At 44.9% G+C, this 22,066-nt stretch overlaps 2 protein-coding genes across 2 annotated transcripts; both read right to left on the reverse strand.

Annotated features, from left to right (window-relative positions):
* Positions 1-789: 789 nt before the first annotated feature.
* On the reverse strand, positions 790-17,383 carry si:dkey-28b4.8 (sarcoplasmic/endoplasmic reticulum calcium ATPase 2). Its single transcript, XM_010891614.4, has 23 exons — positions 16,994-17,383; positions 14,087-14,206; positions 13,711-13,728; positions 13,548-13,630; positions 13,019-13,123; positions 12,797-12,935; positions 11,019-11,185; positions 9,315-9,470; positions 8,987-9,128; positions 6,440-6,606; positions 6,153-6,241; positions 5,838-5,940; positions 5,529-5,660; positions 5,277-5,402; positions 4,950-5,171; positions 4,644-4,755; positions 4,107-4,348; positions 3,616-3,836; positions 3,190-3,392; positions 2,958-3,043; positions 2,594-2,727; positions 1,425-1,542; positions 790-1,341 (listed from the first exon to the last, which is right to left on the reverse strand). The coding sequence occupies exons 2-23, from the start codon at positions 14,202-14,204 to the stop codon at positions 1,033-1,035; spliced, it is 3,192 nt and encodes a 1,063-aa protein (XP_010889916.2). The 5' UTR covers positions 14,205-14,206; positions 16,994-17,383; the 3' UTR covers positions 790-1,032.
* A 715-nt stretch (positions 17,384-18,098) lies between these two features.
* On the reverse strand, positions 18,099-22,055 carry pold4 (DNA polymerase delta 4, accessory subunit). The gene is made up of 5 exons (XM_010891615.3): positions 21,921-22,055; positions 21,326-21,430; positions 19,185-19,274; positions 18,419-18,530; positions 18,099-18,238 (listed from the first exon to the last, which is right to left on the reverse strand). The coding sequence occupies exons 2-5, from the start codon at positions 21,426-21,428 to the stop codon at positions 18,214-18,216; spliced, it is 330 nt and encodes a 109-aa protein (XP_010889917.1). The 5' UTR covers positions 21,429-21,430; positions 21,921-22,055; the 3' UTR covers positions 18,099-18,213.
* Positions 22,056-22,066: the final 11 nt, after the last annotated feature.

Below are 22,066 nucleotides of genomic sequence, written 5' to 3' on the forward strand. Positions count from 1 at the left end.
GTGCATTCTTGCTGCGCTAGAGGAGTGGTCATTTTTCTCTTTTTTCTGGAAATGTGTTAAATTAGATTTGATCGAACAGGGCTTTCACTTTTAATCCCTATTGGTTAGGGCTCTTACATTTTATTTCCAAATAAAACTGAAGTTTTCAGTGCACCATCAGAATGGGTTTAACAACCATCAGTTTCGGCACTCTTCTAATTACCCCTCCCTTCAACCAAATGTTTCGCTTTTACATCCTGCTTCCATCTCCGCTTTGTCAATATATAATATGCAATTTTCACTTTCCATCCAGTTCAACGTCACAATAACCAATATCAACATGATAGCCCCGCAAAAAAGAATTAATAGCCCAGAATTTGCCCGGATTTGTCAGGTTTTAGCTCTTAAACTTCTGTTAATAGAAAAACAACCACAGTTTGGAGTCCATTACAATGCTTTGTGTGTGTGGTTAACTACATGATATGAAAAATCACTGTTGTTGGTTAGCATTGTTCCTATAGCGTATGTGATGGGGTTATGTAAATCATTATTCTGGTATAATATAATAGGCTATTTTGCAGTTAGTTTGTAATTTTAGATGTTTTTATTTTGGTGGAAATACTTTTTTATCCACGCAACGACTTATCATAAGCATTGCCAACAGCACAACGTGTTAAATATACCCACAACGCACAAACCAGACAGACTGTTGCCTCTTCTGAAACAGCACAGAACCACATCACTGACACGTCATGGTTGTGTCTGATGATAAACCTAGTCATATCAACAAATGGTCTAATGACGTCCAAAGCAACCAACCGAGAGACATTTTATTGAGAAGAACCAAAAATAACAATTCCAGTAGCGAAACGGTTATCACGTTATAGTCTCAGAAAAGTACCAACGTTTTGTAAAACCGTGCAACACTACTCCATCTTTTCCTGAACTTGCTTGCCTATTTTTTAATTTTTTTTAATTTTATTTCCAATCGCTTCTTCACTTTTATTACTAACCAAACCCACTCTGCACCCCTCCTCTCCCACTCTCCCCTCTTCACTCGTAGAACATATTGGTAATGTCAGAGTCCAGGCTATAGATCCAGACCAACAGAGGGAACGACATCAAAACAAACGACCAGGAGACGCCCCTGAACGCCCTGCTCACGGCTGCGACCACGCCCCCTGACCCTTGACCCCTCCGCCGGCGATCCCGCTCCTCTTCCCGGCGCTCCACGTCGGTGCCCGGCTCGATCCAGTTCCGGGCCAGGAACTTGAGGGCCTCGTCCATGAAGATGACGGGCAGGGACATCTTGAGGACCACAACCCATTGGGGCCACGACAGGGGCCGGATCTGGAACACCACCTGCAGGAGCCACGTGGTTAGATGAGGACCGGGAAACACGCGCACACAGAACGGCAAACGCACACAGGCACAGTGAGACTTACGGGCAGGGGGTCCACGTATAGGATGAGGAAGTGGAGTGCCATGGAGAGGCAGATGGCCCCCACCAGCCAGGGATTAGACCACGGGGGCATCTTCAGCAGTGACTGGTTCTCAGACAGACTATGGAGCACATTGCCAAGCTCACAAATCATCCAGTACCAACTCAAAACACGCAAGCGCATTTTCACTACTAACAGAACACAGGTATATGAACTACGATGTCGGTTAAACATCTAGTCGTTAAAAAAAGGTTAGTGAACCCATCTGATTTGCCTGCATAAATGGACCTTAAAACACTCTGAGCTTCATCTAATTGATGACATTAGATGAGCACGGTGTGGTTTGACCAAGAGTGCATAAAATGGGTACCTTTTCATGTTAGCATCGAACACATTGGTCAAACAAACGGCAGACAGGTAAAAGTGAACCATTAGGAATAGTACTTATTTCAAAGTGTATCATTGCCGTCAGATGTCCCTAACTTTGGTCACCAACAAAGTCCACCCCTGAAAACAGATCACCCTTGGAGAAGAGTCGTCGAGGCTCTTAAGCCATGAAAGGGCTACAAAATCATTTCTGAAGACTTCGTTAGTTCGCGGTCATAAAGATTGTGTACAAATTAAAGAAAGTCTGTGCCACCGCTTCTCTCCCTAGGAGTGGGCATCCAGCAAAGATCAAACAAAATGTTCTGCTCCTAAAGGAGGTTCCATCAGTACCTTTTCCAGCCTGTGCGCTTTGTTGGATCAGCCTTTTCAATGTTGACATGTGAAAGGACTCATTTTGTGTGTCCTTGGTTAAATCACACTATTGTTAAGACTTAGATGCAGATCAGAATGTGTTTAAGGTATTCAAAAGGGTTCTGCATTTTCTCGCAAATGCTCACTTAAATAAGTGTTTCCGAGCCTGAATGCTGATTGGCTGGTAGGAGACCACATACCACTAGAATAAAAATAGTTTTTGTTCTAAATGGGTTAACCGGATTATAAAAACAAAGCACTTGGATGGTTGTGGCCAATACATCATGGCCATTGGCTGTATTGTGGAACTCCACGTTGTGTCGTGACTAAGAGCAGTTCACAACCTTACTATATTGGCCAAGTACTACCACCTCTGATGCCTTACTGTTTCATTACAGTGGGTGGGATTTGGAGTGTGGTAGGGGAGGGGGTACCTGTTTAAGGCGTTGCACATCTCTATGGTGACCAGCACAGACAGGGCCATGGTCATGGGGTAGGGGGATTCAAATACAGAGCACTGGACCCCCGCAAACTCGCCCTGGCCCTCACTGCACTGCAGATAGTGGGACTGAGAGGGGAGAATGTAAGAGAGAGGTGGGAGGGAAACCGAGAGATTAAAGCAAGCAAACTATTAGAGCTATAATCTGGAGCCACACAAGCAGTTCAGTTCTTTCATCGCAACTTGAAATTGGTTTTATAAATATTTCAACTTCATGAGCTGGATAAGTGATTGGGGGTAAGGACATTGACAGAGGTTTTTGAAGAAGAAAGGTTGAGAGAAGAGGGGCGTGTCCTGACCAGTTGGTAGAAGGACAGTTTGGGTCCGTCGTGTGCTGCCATGAACCACCAGGCGGCCGCCCCCACAGTGGCTGCTCCCACGTAGCCTGGGAGAGAGGTCAAAGGTTACGTAATCGATCGGTTTGACAAACCGGAGTATGCAAAATATTACAAGAACCCTGTAGCCATCGACAAACAATATGATCTCATGGAATGGCGAAGACGTAGAAATTGGTATACTAGATGCACTCACATCCGACGATGAGGTATCTGCAGAAGAGCCAACCGGAGATCAGCGGCTCCTTGGGAGAGCGCGGGGGGCGGGACATGATGTCCAGGTCGGGGGGGTTGAAGCCCAGGGCGGTGGCCGGGAAGCCGTCCGTCACCAGGTTGACCCAGAGTAACTGAACCGGGATCAGGGCCTCGGGCATGCCCAGAGCAGCAGTCATGAAAATACTGTGAGGGAGGAGGAGAAAAAATAAAATAAATCATCCACCAGTCAAACCTGTCCCAGACTACAATTCGTCTGAATTCATTTTACCAGTCGGCTTTTCTACAATGTCTTATCTCTTCCTACCCTTTTCGTTAACGCCACCCGCAATGTCCGCCACCAACTTTGTTCCCTACACCAGGGCTATCTGATTAACGGTGTCATTTAGTACATGGTCCCCGTCCTCACCAGACAACCTCTCCTATGTTGGAGGAGATGAGGTAGCGGATGAACTGCTTCATGTTGTTGTAGATGGCCCGGCCCTCCTCCACGGCCGCCACGATGGTGGAGAAGTTGTCGTCGGCCAGGATCATCTCCGAGGCCGACTTGGCCACCGCCGTGCCGGATCCCATGGCGATGCCGATCTCCGCCTTCTTCAGGGCCGGCGCGTCGTTCACGCCGTCGCCGGTCTGAAGACGAGGAGGGCAGGTGGTTGATGGGCCGTGAAGAGGCAGTGAATGAAAGGAAACATGAAAGGACTTTGAGAACGCCGGCAAGGTTTATTAAGGCAGGGGAAGAATGGTAACCGTGACAACCGTTCCGCAACCTGACTGAACCGTTTTTTATTATTATTATTTTTTTCCAGATTATGTCCCATCGTATATCTTTCAACCGGGAACACTGCTGTTCAACAGAGACCGACGCCCACACATACACACACACCCCCCTCCCCCACCCACCATGGCCGTGATGTCGTCCAGGCTCTGAAGGTACTCCACGATCCGGCTCTTGTGTGTGGGCTCCACGCGGGCGAAGCAGCGCACCGTGCGACATGCCTGCCTCTGGAGGTGGGGGGGCAGCTCGTCGAACTCCCTCCCCGTCAGGCCCCCTGAGAACTGGTCGTCCCGCCCGACCTCCTCCTCCTCCTCTGTAATGATCCCCACGCGCCGGCAGATGGACATGGCCGTGCCCTTGTTGTCACCTGGGGTAGACCAGGTCAGAGGTTAAAGCTTACATGCGGCTGGATGCAGCTGTCAAAATTGAGCAAACCACATTCTTGTTTAGCTAATGCTATATTGGAAAACAGGAAGAAAGCGGTATACATTTGCAACAGGAATCACAATCGGTTCATTTCTTTAATTCTGAGATCTCCCAGAAGAGTTTATTTTACCAGACTGAATGACTGTGGGGACCATCTGTGTATTTACGTCTCCCCTATAACCAGTAGTGATGGTTCTGGTAACCACAACACGACTGTGGTGTAATCTGGGTCAGACCTGTGATCATAATGACCCGGATGCCAGCCTGGCGACACATGCGGACTGCGCCAAGTACTTCCTTCCTGGGAGGGTCCAGCATTCCAACGCAGCCGACGAACGTCAGATCTGACTGGGATATGGAGCATCGGGGTACAGTTTGAATTTTAAACACTCAAATCAAACAATGTTATAATTGAAAAATATATTATAAGTTAAAAAAGTGATTAAGGATTTAATCATTTAAAGGATTAAATAGAGACACGTTTACAATGGACGCAAATAAAAACATAGAAATGCAAAAATAGAAATCCTAAAATCCCTCACCTCATAGTTGGCGAAGGTGGCAGAGTTCTCCAGGTTGAGGGAACGGATCTCCGGGGGCGAGTCCCTGGTTGCCATGGCGAGGCACCGGAGGGTGTCCCGGCCCGTCGCCCACTCCCTGACGGTCCCTTGGAGCTGTTCCCGTCCCGCTGGGGTCATGGGCACCCGCGCGCCCCCGTTCACTCGGATCCAGCGACAACGCTCCAGCACGCTCTCCGGAGCTCCCTGGAAGAGAGAGTGAGGAAAAGGGGGAGAGAAAGCGTATGAGGAAAAGCCCAGAGGGGAAGGAAGAGAGAGGAGCGCCCTGACGGACTGAGACAGGCAGCTGACCTTGACAAACATCTTGGCCCCGGTGGCGGAGCGGGTGAGCTTGTTGGGCGAACAGAAAACGGACATGGACTTCCTGTCGCGGGAGAATTCCAGCGTCAACTCCTTCCTCATCAGCTGTTTTATTACCTGATGGAGGAATGGAAGATGGAGGTGGGGAGAGGAGATTCATCATTTAGTCATATGGCCCGGGAAGGGCACCTGATCGTTGTCTCTCAAAAAACGGAGACACTCGCAAAAACCCGGCGCACTCACAGAGCAACAGGCGGTGGCTCTTTCAACAGCAGAGAGTCCTCGGAGGTCTGTGTCAAACACGTTCATCTTCTCCACCAGACAGCACAAGGCCGTCTCCGTGGCCTCGCCCACCTTCTCATACACCCCCTTGGCCTGGAACGCGGATAACACACAAAGAAAGAAATGAATGACATTGGTGTGTAATACGGTGTAAGTAAGCTAGCTCGGCTTTCTCTTGCTCTGGAGAACCACCCTCCTGCAGGTTTTAAAAACAGCGTGGTAGCTCTCCCCGGGAACAGATTTGGAGAGGCTTGCTCTAGCGGTTCCCACCTCGTTGTAGTCCAGAGACGAGTCGTTACACAGGGCACAGATAGAAGCCAACTCCACCAGGCCCTCGAACTGACTACACTTCACAGAGCTCCCATTCTTATACCTAGAGGAAGAGACAAAACGACAAAACAAAAAGAGACAAGACATTAGTCCATAACGGAGGGAGACATTCCCTCAGCATCTTCAGAAAAAGCTTTTTGACGCTTCCTGTGTCACTGTTCAATGAAGCTGAATCAGCGGTATGATAAAACCCGTCGCTGTGGATTAGTGATTTGTCATGTGACCGCATCAGTTAAGGGGTTAAAAGACACTCACACTTCCCCTTCTGGGGCGTAAGTCGATCCGGTCACCGAGAACTCGCTCAGGGCGCACTGATCGCCGGACACACTGTCCACAACAAATATCTACACCCACAAACACCACGCACCAGGTTAGAAGAAAACACAAACGCACACACAGTAAGGTTAGGTCAGCGATCGGGGCTGGTTATCAATCAATCGACACGCCATAAACCTTGAATAATGCCAGGTGCCCTGTTGACTTGGGTGTTACGCAGACACTCCAACCAAGGCGGCCGGAGTCTTAAGCCATGTCCTTCTCACCCGGTGGACAGACATCTGGTTGGTGGTGAGGGTACCGGTCTTGTCGGAGCAGATGACCGAGGTACAGCCCAGGGTCTCCACGGAGGGCAGACTACGGACAATGGCGTTCTTCCGGGCCATTCGCCTGGTCCCCAGAGCCAAACAGGTGGTGATCACAGCGGGCAAGCCTGCCAGATTGGAGAGGGTAAGGAAACGGTTTTTGCCAAGTTAAACACGGGTTCTTTGAATGGTTCTGACCCATTACAAAAAGTAGACTCCTGGAGAGCGGCCCTCCGAATTCTGCTGTTTTGACTCACTCGTCTTGCAGTTACAATTCCCCCTGAACATGTAGCACATCTTTTGGATTAATGCCTAGAACTAGAGGCGAAATGCCTGGATAGAGGCCTCTGGCATCCTGTAGTGTTCTGCTCCCTGCACAGAAGAACCACGCGCCAAGTCCTTGACTTTAGCTCTCCTAACGGCAGCCCTTGACAGTCTCCGTGTAGCTATTAGGAAGGAATTCAAGATTGCTAAGGGTGGGCTGAATGCCATGTTTGATGCTTTCGCCACTACAACTGCACCTCATGGCCGGCAACTTGCTGACCTCAAAAACACATCAATATAAATGAACACAAATCAGAGAACTTTAAGAGACCCGTCAAGCCTGAAAGGCACAGTCAGCGTCTGGAATTTGATTTGAAAATGCATTGTTGTTTATGGTTGGACAAGGTAAATGTGCTTTGATTGTGCTGTGTTGACAAATGCGCTTGTGCATGCGCTTGCAAAGTTTGAATCACTGCTTTTTTGAGTGTGTGGGTCAAAGTGTTTGAGAACTGACCAAAGCTTTATAGGCTATATGCTAAATGTAAGAGAATATCAATGTTTGCCTTTTTTTTTATTATTATTTTCAATGCTGCAGTGGAAGTTTAGTTCATTGCATCCTTCTCAACCCCCCAATGCATACTACCCTTTTCTAGAAGTTTTGTTAAACCAGCAGCTACAGTATTTGGCAAAGCTAATGTTGGCTACATAGCAGTGATTTGGTAATAACGTAAATAGGAACCACATTTATTATAGTCTAAACTGTAGGCTAATAGCTAGTTAGAAGTATGAAGCCTGTTAGTCAACCAGCTAATTATTGAATTCCTCTTGACTATGTTTTTTAAAAGGTATGCCTCATACTAGTATTTGTTTTGATTATTTTTCATACTAGTACGAGCCGTGCCTTTTAAAAACATCAGGAAGATATCGATCAACTTCAACCACATTCTCCACAGTCGCAGTGTCTCGTCCTTTTGAGGCTGCTCCATATTCTGTTTGAACGAGTTGTCACACTTGAAGTTCTCATGCTTTAATTTTACCACCAGAAGACGCACTTTCAACATCACCAGCCGTCGGGGTTCATAAACACAGATTATAGATTATTTTCACAAACAAATTATTTTCCCTAAATGAGTAGATTATTACAATTATCAGTAAAGGGAGAAAAAGGAGAAAGTTCCAGAATAGGTGGTGTCAAACTAGTCAACATATCAGACCGGGTATATACCCAACAGCAGACATGCTTTCAAACTTAGAGCTTTCTTAAATATAATGTAATTTCCAAGTATACCTAATCTGGACTGGACAGTTGATGTGGGAAAAGCTTTTAATAAATTGGAAAGGCCTAGGGTCTTATGTGGTTCTATAGAATTTGTATATTAAAAAATGTATTCAACTTCTATTCAGGAGCCCCAAGCTAAAATACTTAGCGTACAATCCCTATTGCCCCAATTGAACCTGTAAAGAGGGAGAAGACATGCATGTTCACCTTTGCCACTGCTATACATTCTCATGTTTAAACCGTAAAGTCTCATAGCAGTATTTGATTATAACAATGGTATTGCTTGTATATGGATACAGTTTTCTTATATGTAACCAAACCTAATCCATTCCCAGTATGACTTGACTTTGTCAGTACTTCCTCTGTAATAGAATTTCCTGGAATAAGTGACTTGTTCTGGTAGGTTCATGCAGTTTTTAGCTCACGATGTGCCACGTACCATCAAACCCAACAGACTAATCCATAATCCCATGGCCCAGTGACCAATGTAATTCATTTTCCTGAAAGTTAGGAAGCCCTCGTGTGCCCCTTTTTACTTTGATAATACCCTTTTGCAATGGAAAGCTGGTTATTAAATCCATAGGAGAACAAAATAGAAAACCTTCCCAGAAATAGAGTACGGACTACATTAGAAAACCTCTTTCTGCATGCTTGACCTTGGGACTACCCCCTAAGTGGCACGGTGGTCAATGGCACCGCCTTTCAGTAAAGCCCTTCATTGCAGACAGGTGTTTAAATTCTTGTTGCAGCACACCACCGATACACAGATTCCAGTCTGGACTTCCTAACCGAGCTAGCAGCACAAGCACAACCAGAAGGCATCGCGTGTGCTTGAAAAGACACACGTCTCCACATCGCCTGGCCCGAGTCCACCGGGAGTGGATGCGATGAAGCAGGGTGTTCATTCCAAATATGTTTCCTTAAAAAAAAAAAAAAAGAACGGGGATATGGTTGGCACCACACACCTTCAGGGATGGCGGCCACGGCCAGGGCCACGGCGATCTTGAAGTAGTAGACGGCCCCTCTGAGCCAACTTCCACCGTGGACCGGGTCGTTGAAGTGACCTATGTTGATTCCCCACACGGCCACACAGATCACTGTAATCACCTTGAGGGGTCGAGGAGGTGGGGGTGGGACGAGGAGCGAGAGCATTAGTGAAATTAAAGCAGGAGGAGGGTGAAAGTGAGACAAAGGGAGCCCTGTAAATCCAAGCACGGCCGTACACACGACAGCTGATTGAGGTGAAATGGATGGAATAAGGGCCAGGGAGTGGACGGAAGGACGTCTGTGTACCTTGGACAGCTGCTCTCCGAACTGGTCCAGTTTCTGCTGCAGTGGGGTGCGCTCGGGGTCGGTGGCAGCCATCTCGTCGCGAATCTTCCCGATCTCCGTCTGCACCCCGGTCGCCACCACCACGCCTATAGCCCTGCCTGCTGCGATGTTGGTGCCCTGCGACAACACGGTAAATATACACTTACCACAGGATGGGCGTCTGGTGAATGTACATCTCTAGTTACTACTGGATGTGCGTCTGGTGAATGTACATCTCTAGTTACTACTGGATGTGCGTCTGGTGAATGTACATCTCTAGTTACTACTGGATGTGCGTCTGGTGAATGTACATCTCTAGTTACTACAGGATGTGGCATCTGGTGATTATATATTTTTAGTTACTACAGGATGTGGCATCGTACTCAGCTTGTCTCTGTGTCAAGGTAAGGGCACGGACATATAACAGAATACTATAAACACGTGGTCAATTCTCAGTAAGCAGAGTCGTACTGCGACTCAGATTATTGCCTCTACAATGCATGTTAGGGTTAGAAAAAAAAAAACTATAATTGCAAGGATATACCAATCCGCAAAATCAAACACGCACAGGAAAACATGAAAATATTAACATTATAAATATAATTAAATTGAACCACTAGCAGTGCATGAACCTGGTTAATTAGGATCTGTTTTGTATATAAATGACTCCTTGAACAAAGCCTTCAAGTGCTGACTCACTGGGGAGCCTGTCCGTGTGGGTGTGTGTGTGTGTGTGTGTTTGTGTGTTCTTTCCAAACAATGCCACTGATGTTTTATTCAATAAATGGTTGCATCACACCTCACACACATCAAACCCTCTAGGCACATGCACACCTGTGTTGAATCTCCCACTACATATCTCAACAAATATTAATAAACCTACACGCATACAGTACTGTGCCAAAGTGTTAGGCCACCTGGGAAAATTAAGTGTTTACTTACTCTTTAAAAACTATAACATTAAAAGAAATACAAATAAACATGAATACAATCAAAAGTCACAAGAACTTCTTGCATTGCCCAGAAGGTTATTTAGGGGATGGCTAGAAGAAATGCTATAGAGAAATTAAAAGTGGACAAGTTCAAGACAGGGCATCCAGTGGAAGACCTAAAAAACAATGTTGCAATCTCTTCTGCTGGTTGCCTTTGATTTCTAAGCTGCAACACACCCTACCAGGCTATTTCAATTTCTTGTATTTTCTTCTCAAGGCCAAAGCATGTACTTTGGTGCCAGGTGACTGTTGGAAGCTGAGCAAGCACTTCACTGGATGTTTGTCTATCCCTCAAGGAAATGACCTTCAAGTACTGTTCAGTGGCAGACAGCTTTTTATGTCTTCCACTGTGTTTTATTTATCTTTAAACACGGTTTATTAACATTTCTTAATGGCATTTTGTCTTGCCATCACAATAGATATCAATTACCTGTTGGACATCAACTTATTTTATTGTATTCATGTTAATTTGTATTTCTTGTAATGGTAAATAGTGTCTTTAGGAGCAAATAAACACTTACTGCCCAGATGATTAACATAAAAAAAAAAAAAAAAGTCTGGTGGCCTGAGACTTTTGCATAGAACCGTTTATGGCACATCATACACACGTGAACGCATTCAAATTTGCCAGCTCGCATGAGCACAGAAGCACAGACACCCTTTGGCTCGAGGCCTCCCGACCAAACGGACTCACAGAGAACAGCATGTTCTTCTTGTCCTGGTTGACGGCTCGCGGGTCAGGCACTGGGTCCGTGTGTTTGATCACGGAAACGGACTCCCCCGTCAGAATGGACTGGTCCACTCGCAGTGTGGTAGAGCGGATGGAGGTCAGACGGATGTCTGCCGGGACTTTGTCACCCACTGGGGAGGGGGGGGCCACGGGGAGAGGTGACAGTCAAATTTTTAATCTGATCACATGCAGCAAACCCAAACAGCACCCAGGTCCCCTTGTATTGTGCACAATCTTTGACCAGGAAGTGGAACAAGCAACCACAACAGCATACATCATTGAAGACTTCCTATCTAATCATCCCTCTCTCAGAGCGGGGGGACGACTCAGACCCACACGACCATAGCAAAGACAGTGACTTTTATGAAGTCAACTTCCTTTCTGCTTGACAGAAATAGAGGCTGCCGCACATGGTGAACAAACACAAAATAAACCAATATAAGATGAAGAAAAGGATAACAAACATGGCGAGTGTTCATATCTGTGATAATCTTACATCCACTTGTAAAATCAGCCAAATTCTTTGGGAAACATTTCCAACCTTGCGAGATCTGATTGGCTCGAGGAAAGGGACTGACAGGCAGTGACGCGATGACTGGCAAGATAAAGCGCTGGACATATTTAACAGGCCCCTGTAGACAGATTCCAAAATAGCACCCTATTCCATAGTGCACTAAATGGGAAACAGGCCTAGTTCAAAGTGCACAGGGAGTAGGGTGTCGTTGGGGAATGCGTTCCCAGTGTCCGCCGTGTAAACTGGGATGGGTGTCACAAGCTTCCCATGCTCTTTACGCCAAACATCGCCACTCCAAGTCACACACAAACACACTCAACCCCTATTTCCTCTGTTCCATCTTTGAAGCTCTTAAAATAGAACCAGAGAGCCTCTGGGGACTCCACTGTAAAGGGGTGGTCTCAGCTCGTTCAAGACGTGTGTTCGCTAATAGTCACACCAAATTTTGTAACAGAACCCCACCTTCCCAACCATCTTCCCCACTTATCTGTGAAAATGTTGCTTTGGGAAATATTAAGACAAGAAGGGTTTGCGTCGGTGACCCTGTCTGGTGAGAATCCCAGAGCTAATCAAGCTGCAGTGATAACGTGTATAGCAGTCCACTTCAAATAGCACAACTAATGACAGTGATGTTTGCAGAACATGATTACAACTTAATTCTCCATCCACGACAGACAAGAGAGACAGAAGATGAACCCATGCCAATTAAAAGATTTTAAATATTAAGTAACAACTTACTTGGTCTATAAATATAACACATTGTGCTCTACTGGGTTGTAATGCATGGTTTTTGGTACACACGGTCATGGTGATACATTAGGCCTGAGACCTGCGATGGACTAGCCTCTGGTCCAGGTGGTCAAACTGCCTAGTGCTATAGTGACAGGACGCGGGGTCCGTTCGGGCATGGCTACCTGACATCACCTGTCATCCTGGCTGTATATCCTCTTCCCAGACATGTACAGAACAGTAGGGACATTCGACGAGTTATGGAACTTGCCCCCCACCCCCGTTTGTGCTACAATACCTCAATATCCTCGACGTGAACATTTATCAGCGTCGCCCTCTTTCTATTTTTAAAGGCTGATATATTTGAACTCCGACACTGGAGGACAGTGGGATTTGTGTGACTGTTTTGTCAAGCAACTACAGCACCTCAACACTAGCAGCGATTTGGAAAGCTGCAGGATCCCCAGAGGACAGTGGGCTTTGTAGTTATTCCGCTCACCCGCCACCTCCACAATGTCCCCAGGTACAAGGTCCTTGGCCCGGACCCTCTGGACACTCTTTCGGTCCTGCCGGTAAACCTTGCCCATCTCCGGCTCGTACTCCTTTAGCGCCTCGATGGCGTTCTCGGCATTGCGCTCCTGGAATCGGACACAAGCCCATGTAAACACGCGAAATCACACAGATGTGCACCATTTGAATGCGACAACGAAGCCGGCTTCACCTGCCACACGCCAACTATAGCGTTGGCGATGAGGATGAGGAGGATGACGAAGGGTTCCACGAAGGCTGTGATGGTACCCTCCCCTTCCTCGAACCAGGCAAGAGTCTGTCCGCGAAGAGAGAAGGAAAGAGAAGTTTTACAAAAGAAAACGGGAGAGAAGATTATTTGGCCTAGTATCAAATGAAACCTTAAGACCTACGTCCCTTTATGCTTGTGAAGATCTGGGAGGATTTGTTTGGTATAATATGGTGAATATTGCAACTAGCCTATCAGGGCACAGGGTGAGCTATAAACAGATTGCTTAAACCAGTCAAATCCTCTCAGATCTCCCACCGTGCATATGATGTAAGGCTTATGGGCGATTTAAGATCAGCCCATTGTTAAGATAGGAAGAGTGTGTAAGAACGGTCAGAGATAAATATTTTATTAACTATAAATAAATGGCAGAATGGCTTTGGGAAGGCGGTGACCTTTTACTATACAGTTATTTATGATAGTGTTTAAGTTGGCATTTCGTGTGTGTCCTTACGAAGGAGATGCAGGCAGCCAGCAGCAAAATCCGAACCAACAGATCTTCAAACTGTTCCAGGACCAGTTCCCATAGTGACTTCCCTGGAAAATCAAATGGAAAGAATGTAAATGCGAATGAGAGAACAGAGAAAGACAGAGAAAGAGAAAGCAAAATATCTTACCTTCTTCAGCCGGTAACTCTGTATCATGGAGTGGAGAGAGAAAAGAGTTTAACTTTTAAATTCCGTTAAACACAGATTTGATCAGTTTTATTCATTATTATTGGATTATAACATTCAGGGTCAAAAGCTGCGCACCGTATACCACGCAGCAGCATTCAAACCTCTCTGGGGACCCCAGAGTTTCCATGTATTTATATTTCACCTAGAACACCCTTTTAAATGTTTTAAAAATTCATCAAGCCCTTCAATCGGGTGGCCCAGATCAGAGCCACAGCCACACTGTAAAACGTCAGGGCGTCCCATGAGGAGAGGTTCGCAAAGCGCCGCTGCAGGCATTAGGGCGTCGCCGGGGACAGTAAGTGGGGCGGTGACCTACCATTCGGGCCCCATTTCTCCTTGCTCTTCCTCAGCTGTTCGCAGCTCAAGCCTGTGGACTCATTCACGCAGAAATGACCCAACACCTCCTCGACCGTCTTAGTATGGGCATTGTCCATCCCTGAGGTGGGGGGGGGCAGGGGGGGAGAGAAAGAGAGAGACTTAGGGGGGGGGGGGACGATTCAAGGATCTCGGGTCGACTCAGAATGGCGTGCGCACACACACACACACACACACACAAACACCATTGCCATATTGCACCATATTCCAATTAGCTATAAAGACCCAGTGTAGTCCAGGGCAGGCAGCATTAGCACAATGCTGCCATTTTCTATCAATTCATAACACATCACAAGACATTGGTAGATACAATGGCCAAGCCTACACTATGTGGTTATTTCTGCCGGCCCCCTCCTCTCTCCCTTGAGCTGTTTCGCCTGCTCTTTCTCTAAGCTTGTTGGGTTTTCAATCTTCGGCGCGTTGCGTTTACAATATACCGGCCTGTTTGTTGATACAGGCCCTGGGGTCTACTGGAGCTGAGACGCAGTGCTAGTCTCGAACCAGAAATGTCAAAACACAGCATTCTACTGGGAGAGGAAATGTGATTACTGATGCGTTGTGTGCACACAGTTCTGCCTGGTGAATGACCTGCTTATGCACATGGGATTTGTAGTTATTCAAACATGTCTTGAATGTGGATCTGCCTTGAGGTCAGAAATTAAAGGGGCATTTCACCCCGGTTGGCCTTTAGGTGGTTTGTATCACGTCTGAGGTATTTCTAAGTTAGTGAGATTTGTTGACAGCATGACTGGGCATAGGGATTGGTGTGCTAAACAACACACTAACACATCAGGATGCATATAGGGGGAGCAAGATCTGAAAAATAAACGTAATCACGTTTTTTTTTTTTCACTTTTGAAATCCTCCATGTTATACTGATCACACTACATTTGGGTAGTCAAGATTGTGCTTGTTTGATAGAGCCATTGGATGTGTTTCAGCGATGTTCCTATCAGCAGATATCCTTAAACATTATGTGTCAAAATGTTTCTCTTTCTAAAAGACTACAGCTATGGTCGGGCACTGCTTCCTGCTTTGGTCCATTCCCCTCCCTCGGCGGGGTTTTGAATACACTCAATCTCAGTAGACTGACTTGATGATGCTGCTAGCTAGCTAACGTTTCATTACACAACGGTTTGTCGTCATGATTTGAAATGATACATTTTTGTAAGTGTACCGTCCATGTTTGAATCAGAGTAGGCTAGCAAAGATGATTTGAAAGACTGGGAATGGCATAAACTGTATGTAGACATCGTAGTGAACTGCATTTAAATAAGGATTGGAGAATGATATGGCTGAGATTAGAATCAGGTGCACTAAAAACAATTGCAAATTGTTTGAAAATGATTATAGTGTAACTTGGGAAGTTCGAGCCATACAGAAAGATTAGAAAACCCCTGTTTTGGTCTTAACCATATGGTTGCGTGATAGTACATCATGCCAGACTAAAAGACCTGGCCAAGGCCCTCGGGAAAGAAAGGTTAATGATGACCATGAGTCCAGGAGGGGTTGCAAATCCATTTCCAAGAAATTCAAAGTACATCATTGCATTGTCCAACGCATTATCTACAGACCTGAGAAAATTCCAGACCAACCAAAATAAAGCCAAACACTGACCAAAAGATGCTAATAGAGGTCTATAAGAAACCCAATGTAACATCAGGGTATCTACAGGCCTCTAACTACAAGTGTTGAAATTCATGAGCCAACTGCCAAAAGGAGCCACACAAACATGGCCTAGATGCAAGGGCAAGAAGAAAAAAAACACCAGCTCTCAAAAAAGAATGTAGAGACCTGTAAGGTGAAAGCGGGCAAGAAAAGTGTTTGAAGCTATGGGTGTTATTGGTTTTTCTGCACAATGAAATAAATAATTAACTGCCAAGTAATTTTTCAGTGTAATTTGTTACATTTGTCTATTGTTAAAGGATTTTACATTGACTTGTGGAAATGTGTAAAGAATACAACTTTCCAGAGGTAGGCACATTTTTCACATGACTGTTTATGCAGAGAGCACATTTGATCAGTGTTAGTCCTTGTCACTACTGTAAATCTCTGCCTTCAGAGCAAATAAGGCTCCAAGACATTTTAACTAAAACTCCCTGCCTATACTGTACCCGTAAATGGGAATGGGAGTCGACAAGCAAGGAGGCGATTATTAGAGTCGACTTCACTAGAACAAAGAGTGAGGCAAAATACAACGACTGGATTTTTGATGGCCTAGTGTAACATGTTGAAAATAAAATGTATCAAAATTGAAAGATGTAAACGCATTGTAATTGAGACGTTCTCACAATACCACGGACTTAATATAGTATATTCGATAATGTTGAAACAGAAATTACAACCTGGGGACATTGGGCTACAAAACGAGCATCATCAAGTGAGCTGTTGCACCTGTTGCGTGTGAATTACGTTGATTTACAGCACCTGTTGTGTTCACTAGGGCATTCAACAAGAAATGCAACAACATTGGCACTTAGCAACCACATATTAGACATGTAACTAACTAGACGGTCCCAATTACGGAATGTTCTTGAAAGCTCATCTTCGCAGGACCGCGCAGCATCCACGGCAGAGATCGTGCGAAATCACCCGAGCGAGCACGCGGATACATCTATTACTGTTTTTCAAACATTCCCTCAATTTGTAATGTAAAGGCAAGCAATGTCGTACGTTCCTAGATATACAAAAAGAAGCAAATATGTGTGACCTTCTGAATGGAATGTAAATGTCTCCTTATTATAGGCCAATATGCAGCGACGTCTACGAAATGCTAACGGGATTCATTGCAGCTAATAATCCTGCATTACTTGAATCGGACGTTACTAGCTTATAAGGGAACACTTACCAGTGCAATTCGATTTCCGGTATTCCGTTGACTAACCACTAATTCCAAAACGTTTTTTATGCACACAATATCAAAAGAAATAATGTAGAAGTAAACTACAAAAAGAAAACGTTCATCCAACGACGAATTGAAAAATCGATCTAACGTTATGAAATGCCTGGCTAGCTATATTTCTCTCCAACGGAATCAGCTTGCTTCGTCCTCGAAAATTATAAGTTCAGCATTTTCATATAAATCAAACTTGTTGAAGACGTATCCACCTACTTCTGTTATTATTACAACACTGATGTCGTTCGCTTTAATCCACCCGCTATGCCTTATCTAAATAACTGTCGCTTCATTTAATGCTGTACGCTAGGCCACAGAATTACAGTAGTGCTTCAGTTGCAGAAATCCTCCGCGGGAGTTAAGCCAATGAGAGACCTGGGATTTGGACGGACCTGACATAATAACGAACCACATTGCAGAAGCATCTATAATCACGCCTACCGGCGCTTTGCTGCAGGAGGGCAGAGCCCCAACCTGGCCCTTGGCTCAGCACTTGACCAATGAACGTGCTGTGCGACATTCGTCATTCAGATGATTGACTTATGTACAAAGAAATGGATTCTCCAATATAATTGATTGGCGTTACAGCTGACCAATGATAAAGCAAATATGGCGGGACTGGTAATTAAAGGGAATGCGGACAGATCCCTCCCCCAACGCCCATCTGTCACCAGAAAGCGTCTAACGGCTAATGAGTGACGTGCAATAACCGACTGTCTGGTCAGTCGCATACTCTTTATAACCTTAAGCACCTTATGTTCCTAAGGTCACGTGGTCCCCCTCCCTCTCTTGTCCTTTCACTCCCACACACAACAACACGCACACAACTTTTGCTATTTCTTGTATGATGTAATGCAGCCTTTATCTATTCTAGACCGGTTTATAACTATGCGTAGTATCAGTGTCTATACAATAGCTGCAGATAATAATAAATCAACTGTATTCTCTAACCGCTAGGCTACCTGACAGGGTGTGAATGTATGTTTATGTGTGCATACAGCCTTGGATATTGGTGCAGACTAAACAGTGTCATGGAATAAAACCAATAGATAAAGCATTCATGGTAGAAAAGGGTATTTTAATAGAAAAGGATGGTGCAATGGTTAGCGGTCTGAAATGACCAAAACCACGGGAACCATGACATTCTTCTCCCGCTCTCCTCTTCCCGTTTCTCATAAAGGATAAGCACTCCACAGGCTGAAAGACAGAGTTGTAAAATATATATATATATAAGACAGATAAATCATGTCCGTAATGCACCCCATATGTTACGGTAAAGCTGGAATACGTCTGTAATGGTCCAGAATCTAACTGCGTGTGAGCGCGTGCGAGAGGGTTGTGTGCGTTTCTGATCGATCGAGCGTGCGATCATGTTACCAGTGTGTGTAGTCTGGATCGGTTTCTCTGCTGAGCAGCATCTCTCGGATCTCCTCCGGGGGGTTTAACCCATGATGTGAAGCTCTCTCCCACCGCTCCAGGCGGCTGATACCTGACAGGGAGAGAGAGAGAGAAAAATAACAATAAAGAGAGAGAGAGTGAGAGAAAAAATATGGCATGGGAAAAACAGAGCATGACATTTAAAAAAAAATTATATCATGACAAAATATAGATATTTCATCACAGTGGGAGCAGGAATGATACTGTGGGTCTATTATTAGCTTATTATAATCTTATTGTGGGGAACGTTGTTTTCAGGCTGTTCGAGGGAGAAAGCCATAGATCTTAAGGAGTCAAAGTTGTCAATATGTAGAGTTTGAAGGTATAGCCATCTCCCTTCTTATTATTTATTTCATATCCCCCAATGAGTTATGGGCCGGCTCATCATTAAGGTTTGCACTCTCATGAGCGGATGTAGCATTGTGTCAGCTTCTTAAACTACATGGTCTACAACCCAAGGTGGTTGCACCGCCACAGATTATGTGGCACTGTGAGACACAGAAAGAACGGACTGAAGACAGATAACTACAGTTCATATTATCACAAGGAATTACAATGACTGTGCTGCAACAGCCAAAATGCACAGGGGTAATAGCCATAATTGGAAATAGGCTAGCTGGCCAATTTCTATGACGTATGATAACGCAAGAGGCTGCAGGTTAAAAAACACTTTACGATGACACACATGGGTCAGAGGTCAAGTTACCTGTGCACGGCCCAAACTGCCAGTCCTGGTCGAATTGTCTCAGCTCCTGCAGCTCTTTCTCTTTGGCCGTGAGGGGGAGCGGCTCGACGTCTGATTGGACGTGAGAACAAAAGTGAGGTCAGAGTGACACTGCCATCCTGACCAATCGGATCCAGCTAGAGCAGTACTGCAGTGTTGACGGGTGGTTGCACCGATGCATTACACATTTTCTTTCTTGACACCAAAACTATTCTGTTCTAAAACCTAAGGTATTCTATTATATTGATCATTCAATTAAAAATATTTGAGGGTCATTTGAAAGAAGTAGTTCTACTTATTACTTATGTTACATACACTCACCTAAAGGATCATTAGGAACACCATACTAATACTGTGTTTGACCCCCTTTCGCCTTCAGAACTGCCTTAATTCTACGTGGCATTGATTCAACAAGGTGCTGAAAGCATTCTTTAGGAATGTTGGCCCATATTGATAGGATAGCATCTTGCAGTTGATGGAGATTTGTGGGATGCCACATCCAGGGCTCGAAGCTCCTGTTCCACCACATCCCAAAGATGCTCTATTGGGTTGAGATCTGGTGACTGTGGGGGCCATTTCAGTACAGTGAACTCATTGTCATGTTCAAGAAACCAATTTGAAATGATTGCATTATCCTGCTGGAAGTAGCCATCAAAGGATGGGTACATGGTGGTCATAAAGGGATGGACATGGTCAGAAACAATGCTCAGGTAGGCCGTGGCATTTATACGATGCCCAATTGGCACTAAGGGGCCTAAAGTATGCCAAGAAAACATCCCCCACACCATTACACCACCACCACCTGCCTGCACAGTAGTAACAAGGCATGATGGATCCATGTTCTCATTCTGTTTACGCCAAATTCTGACTCTACCATCTGAATGTCTTAACAGAAATCGAGACTCATCAGACCAGGCAAAATTCTTCCAGTCTTCAACTGTCCAATTTTGGTGAGCTTGTGCAAATTGTAGCATCTTTTTCCTATTTGTAGTGGAGATTAATGGTACCCGGTGGGGTCTTCTGCTGTTGTAGCCCATCCGCCTCAAGGTTGTGCGTGTTGTGGCTTCACAAATGCTTTGCTGCATACCACGGTTGTAACGAGTGGTTATTTCAGTCAAAGTTGCTCTTCTATCAGCTTGAATCAGTCGGCCCATTCTCCTCTGACCTCTAGCATCAACAAGGCATTTTCGCCCACAGGACTGCCGCATACTGGATGTTTTTCCCTTTTCACACCATTCTTTGTAAGCCCTAGAAATGGTTGTGTGGGAAAATCCCAGTAACTGAGCAGATTGTGAAATACTTAGACCGATCCGTCTGGCACCAACAACCATTCTGACATTCAGTTTGGAGTTCAGGAGATTGTCTTGACCAGGACCACACCCCTAAATGCATTGAAGCAACTGCCATGTGATTGGTTGATTAGATCATTGCATTAATGAGAAATTGAACAGGTGTTCCTAATAATCCTTTAGGTGAGTGTAAGTCTTGTAGAAATTAATCACGAAACGTTGCCATCAATGGTGTCTTTAACTCTAAACCAAAAACATGTAGCTGCAGGAAGTGGGAGATAATGTTTTAGTTTACTCTTTCAAAGTACTGGGTGACATGGTCTAGACAGGACCACAATGGAAGTCCACAAGAGGAAACCGGAAAATCAGGATAAGAAATGTTTTGAAAGCTTATTTGAAAGTTAAGAGTTAAAATCTGGTTGTTCATGGACTTCAAGCTAAGGATCTATTGGCAACTTGCCAAAATTGTTATTAACATTATTATTTATACAAACATTAAAATAAATGGGTAAAGTTGCAGGTCAAAGCAACATTGAGTGGTGTGGACTGCTGGACCAAAGCTAATAAACTAGTAAGACAGAAAAACACAGGAACATCGTTTTTCTTTTTCTTTTCACAAGTATAAAAAACACACACACACACACACACACACACACACACACACACACATTTCTCTTTTAGCCCTGACTTTGCTGATAGCCTCATCACTGAGAAAATTGTCCTTACTATTACTGCTTTGTGTGGTTGTCCCGTCAAGCTATGCTAAGATAATTGCAGTAACTTTAAGTCTTTCTGCATAATAGCTTCTGCTTAATTACTAAGATATATTCTAACCAAGTTGAGGAGGCGTTGGGGCCGTTTTCTCCCTCTTCTCTCGCTTGGCTTTCTTCACCACTTTGAAGGTGTCTGTGATCAGGCCTGCACGTTTGGCCGTCATGGCTGAGGGACAGATATACAGAAAGTGGAAGGAAGAGGGTGTGGTTACTGATACTGATTTCAAGCCAGTGTGTTGTTGTTGCAATAGATACCATACAATTCAGAATCGGATATAGTCGTTTTTATCTTAAAACTATGTTTTATTATTAGTTTGTGGGCAGAACGCCACACTTAGGACACCGTATTGGCAGTGACTGGGGAAGCACACCACACCTCACACGATTTGTTTAAAAAATGTAATTGTTAAGTCGACATTTAGCAGATGCAAAAGGATGGAAGTCCGTAACGCACATACAGAACACCGGCAAATTGCAAACATACTATTAATTCAAAGATATATATAGTCACCAATGCAAAGAACTGGGCGCATTTTGTAGCTATATGCACCGCTATTATGAACACATTTTAATCTGCGCGTTGTTTTATACTAGATAGGTTTCTTGTACTTTGTAGTGCAAACGATTAATCCAACTAATGTCGTTTCATACATTACCTGATCTCAATTCTTATCTATGTATTTCTACGGTTTTTGCAAGAACGTACAATCAATGCGTATGTTATCGTCAGCAAAACAATCGAAACCCCACAAGCCCGTGCCAGCCTGTCAGGGACAAAAAACGTCATACGTAAAATATGCCT

Source organism: Esox lucius, chromosome 25 (assembly GCF_011004845.1).
Source record: "Esox lucius isolate fEsoLuc1 chromosome 25, fEsoLuc1.pri, whole genome shotgun sequence".
NCBI classification, from domain to species: domain Eukaryota; kingdom Metazoa; phylum Chordata; class Actinopteri; order Esociformes; family Esocidae; genus Esox; species Esox lucius.

Excerpts from the sequence above, each read along its gene's own strand:
- pold4 (XM_010891615.3), bottom strand. The coding sequence starts at position 21,428 with ATGACGGCCAAACGTGCAGGCCTGATCACAGACACCTTCAAAGTGGTG. Across the intron at positions 19,275-21,325 it reads CCCAACGCCTCCTCAACTTG|ACGTCGAGCCGCTCCCCCTC; the intron begins GTTAGAATATAT and ends ACGTCCAATCAG. Across the intron at positions 18,531-19,184 it reads GCAGTTTGGGCCGTGCACAG|GTATCAGCCGCCTGGAGCGG; the intron begins GTAACTTGACCT and ends TCTCCCTGTCAG.
- si:dkey-28b4.8 (XM_010891614.4), bottom strand. The coding sequence starts at position 14,204 with ATGGACAATGCCCATACTAAGACGGTCGAGGAGGTGTTGGGTCATTTC. Across the intron at positions 5,661-5,837 it reads CGTCTCTGGACTACAACGAG|GCCAAGGGGGTGTATGAGAA; the intron begins GTGGGAACCGCT and ends TCCGCGTTCCAG. Across the intron at positions 4,756-4,949 it reads CCACCTTCGCCAACTATGAG|TCAGATCTGACGTTCGTCGG; the intron begins GTGAGGGATTTT and ends TCCATATCCCAG.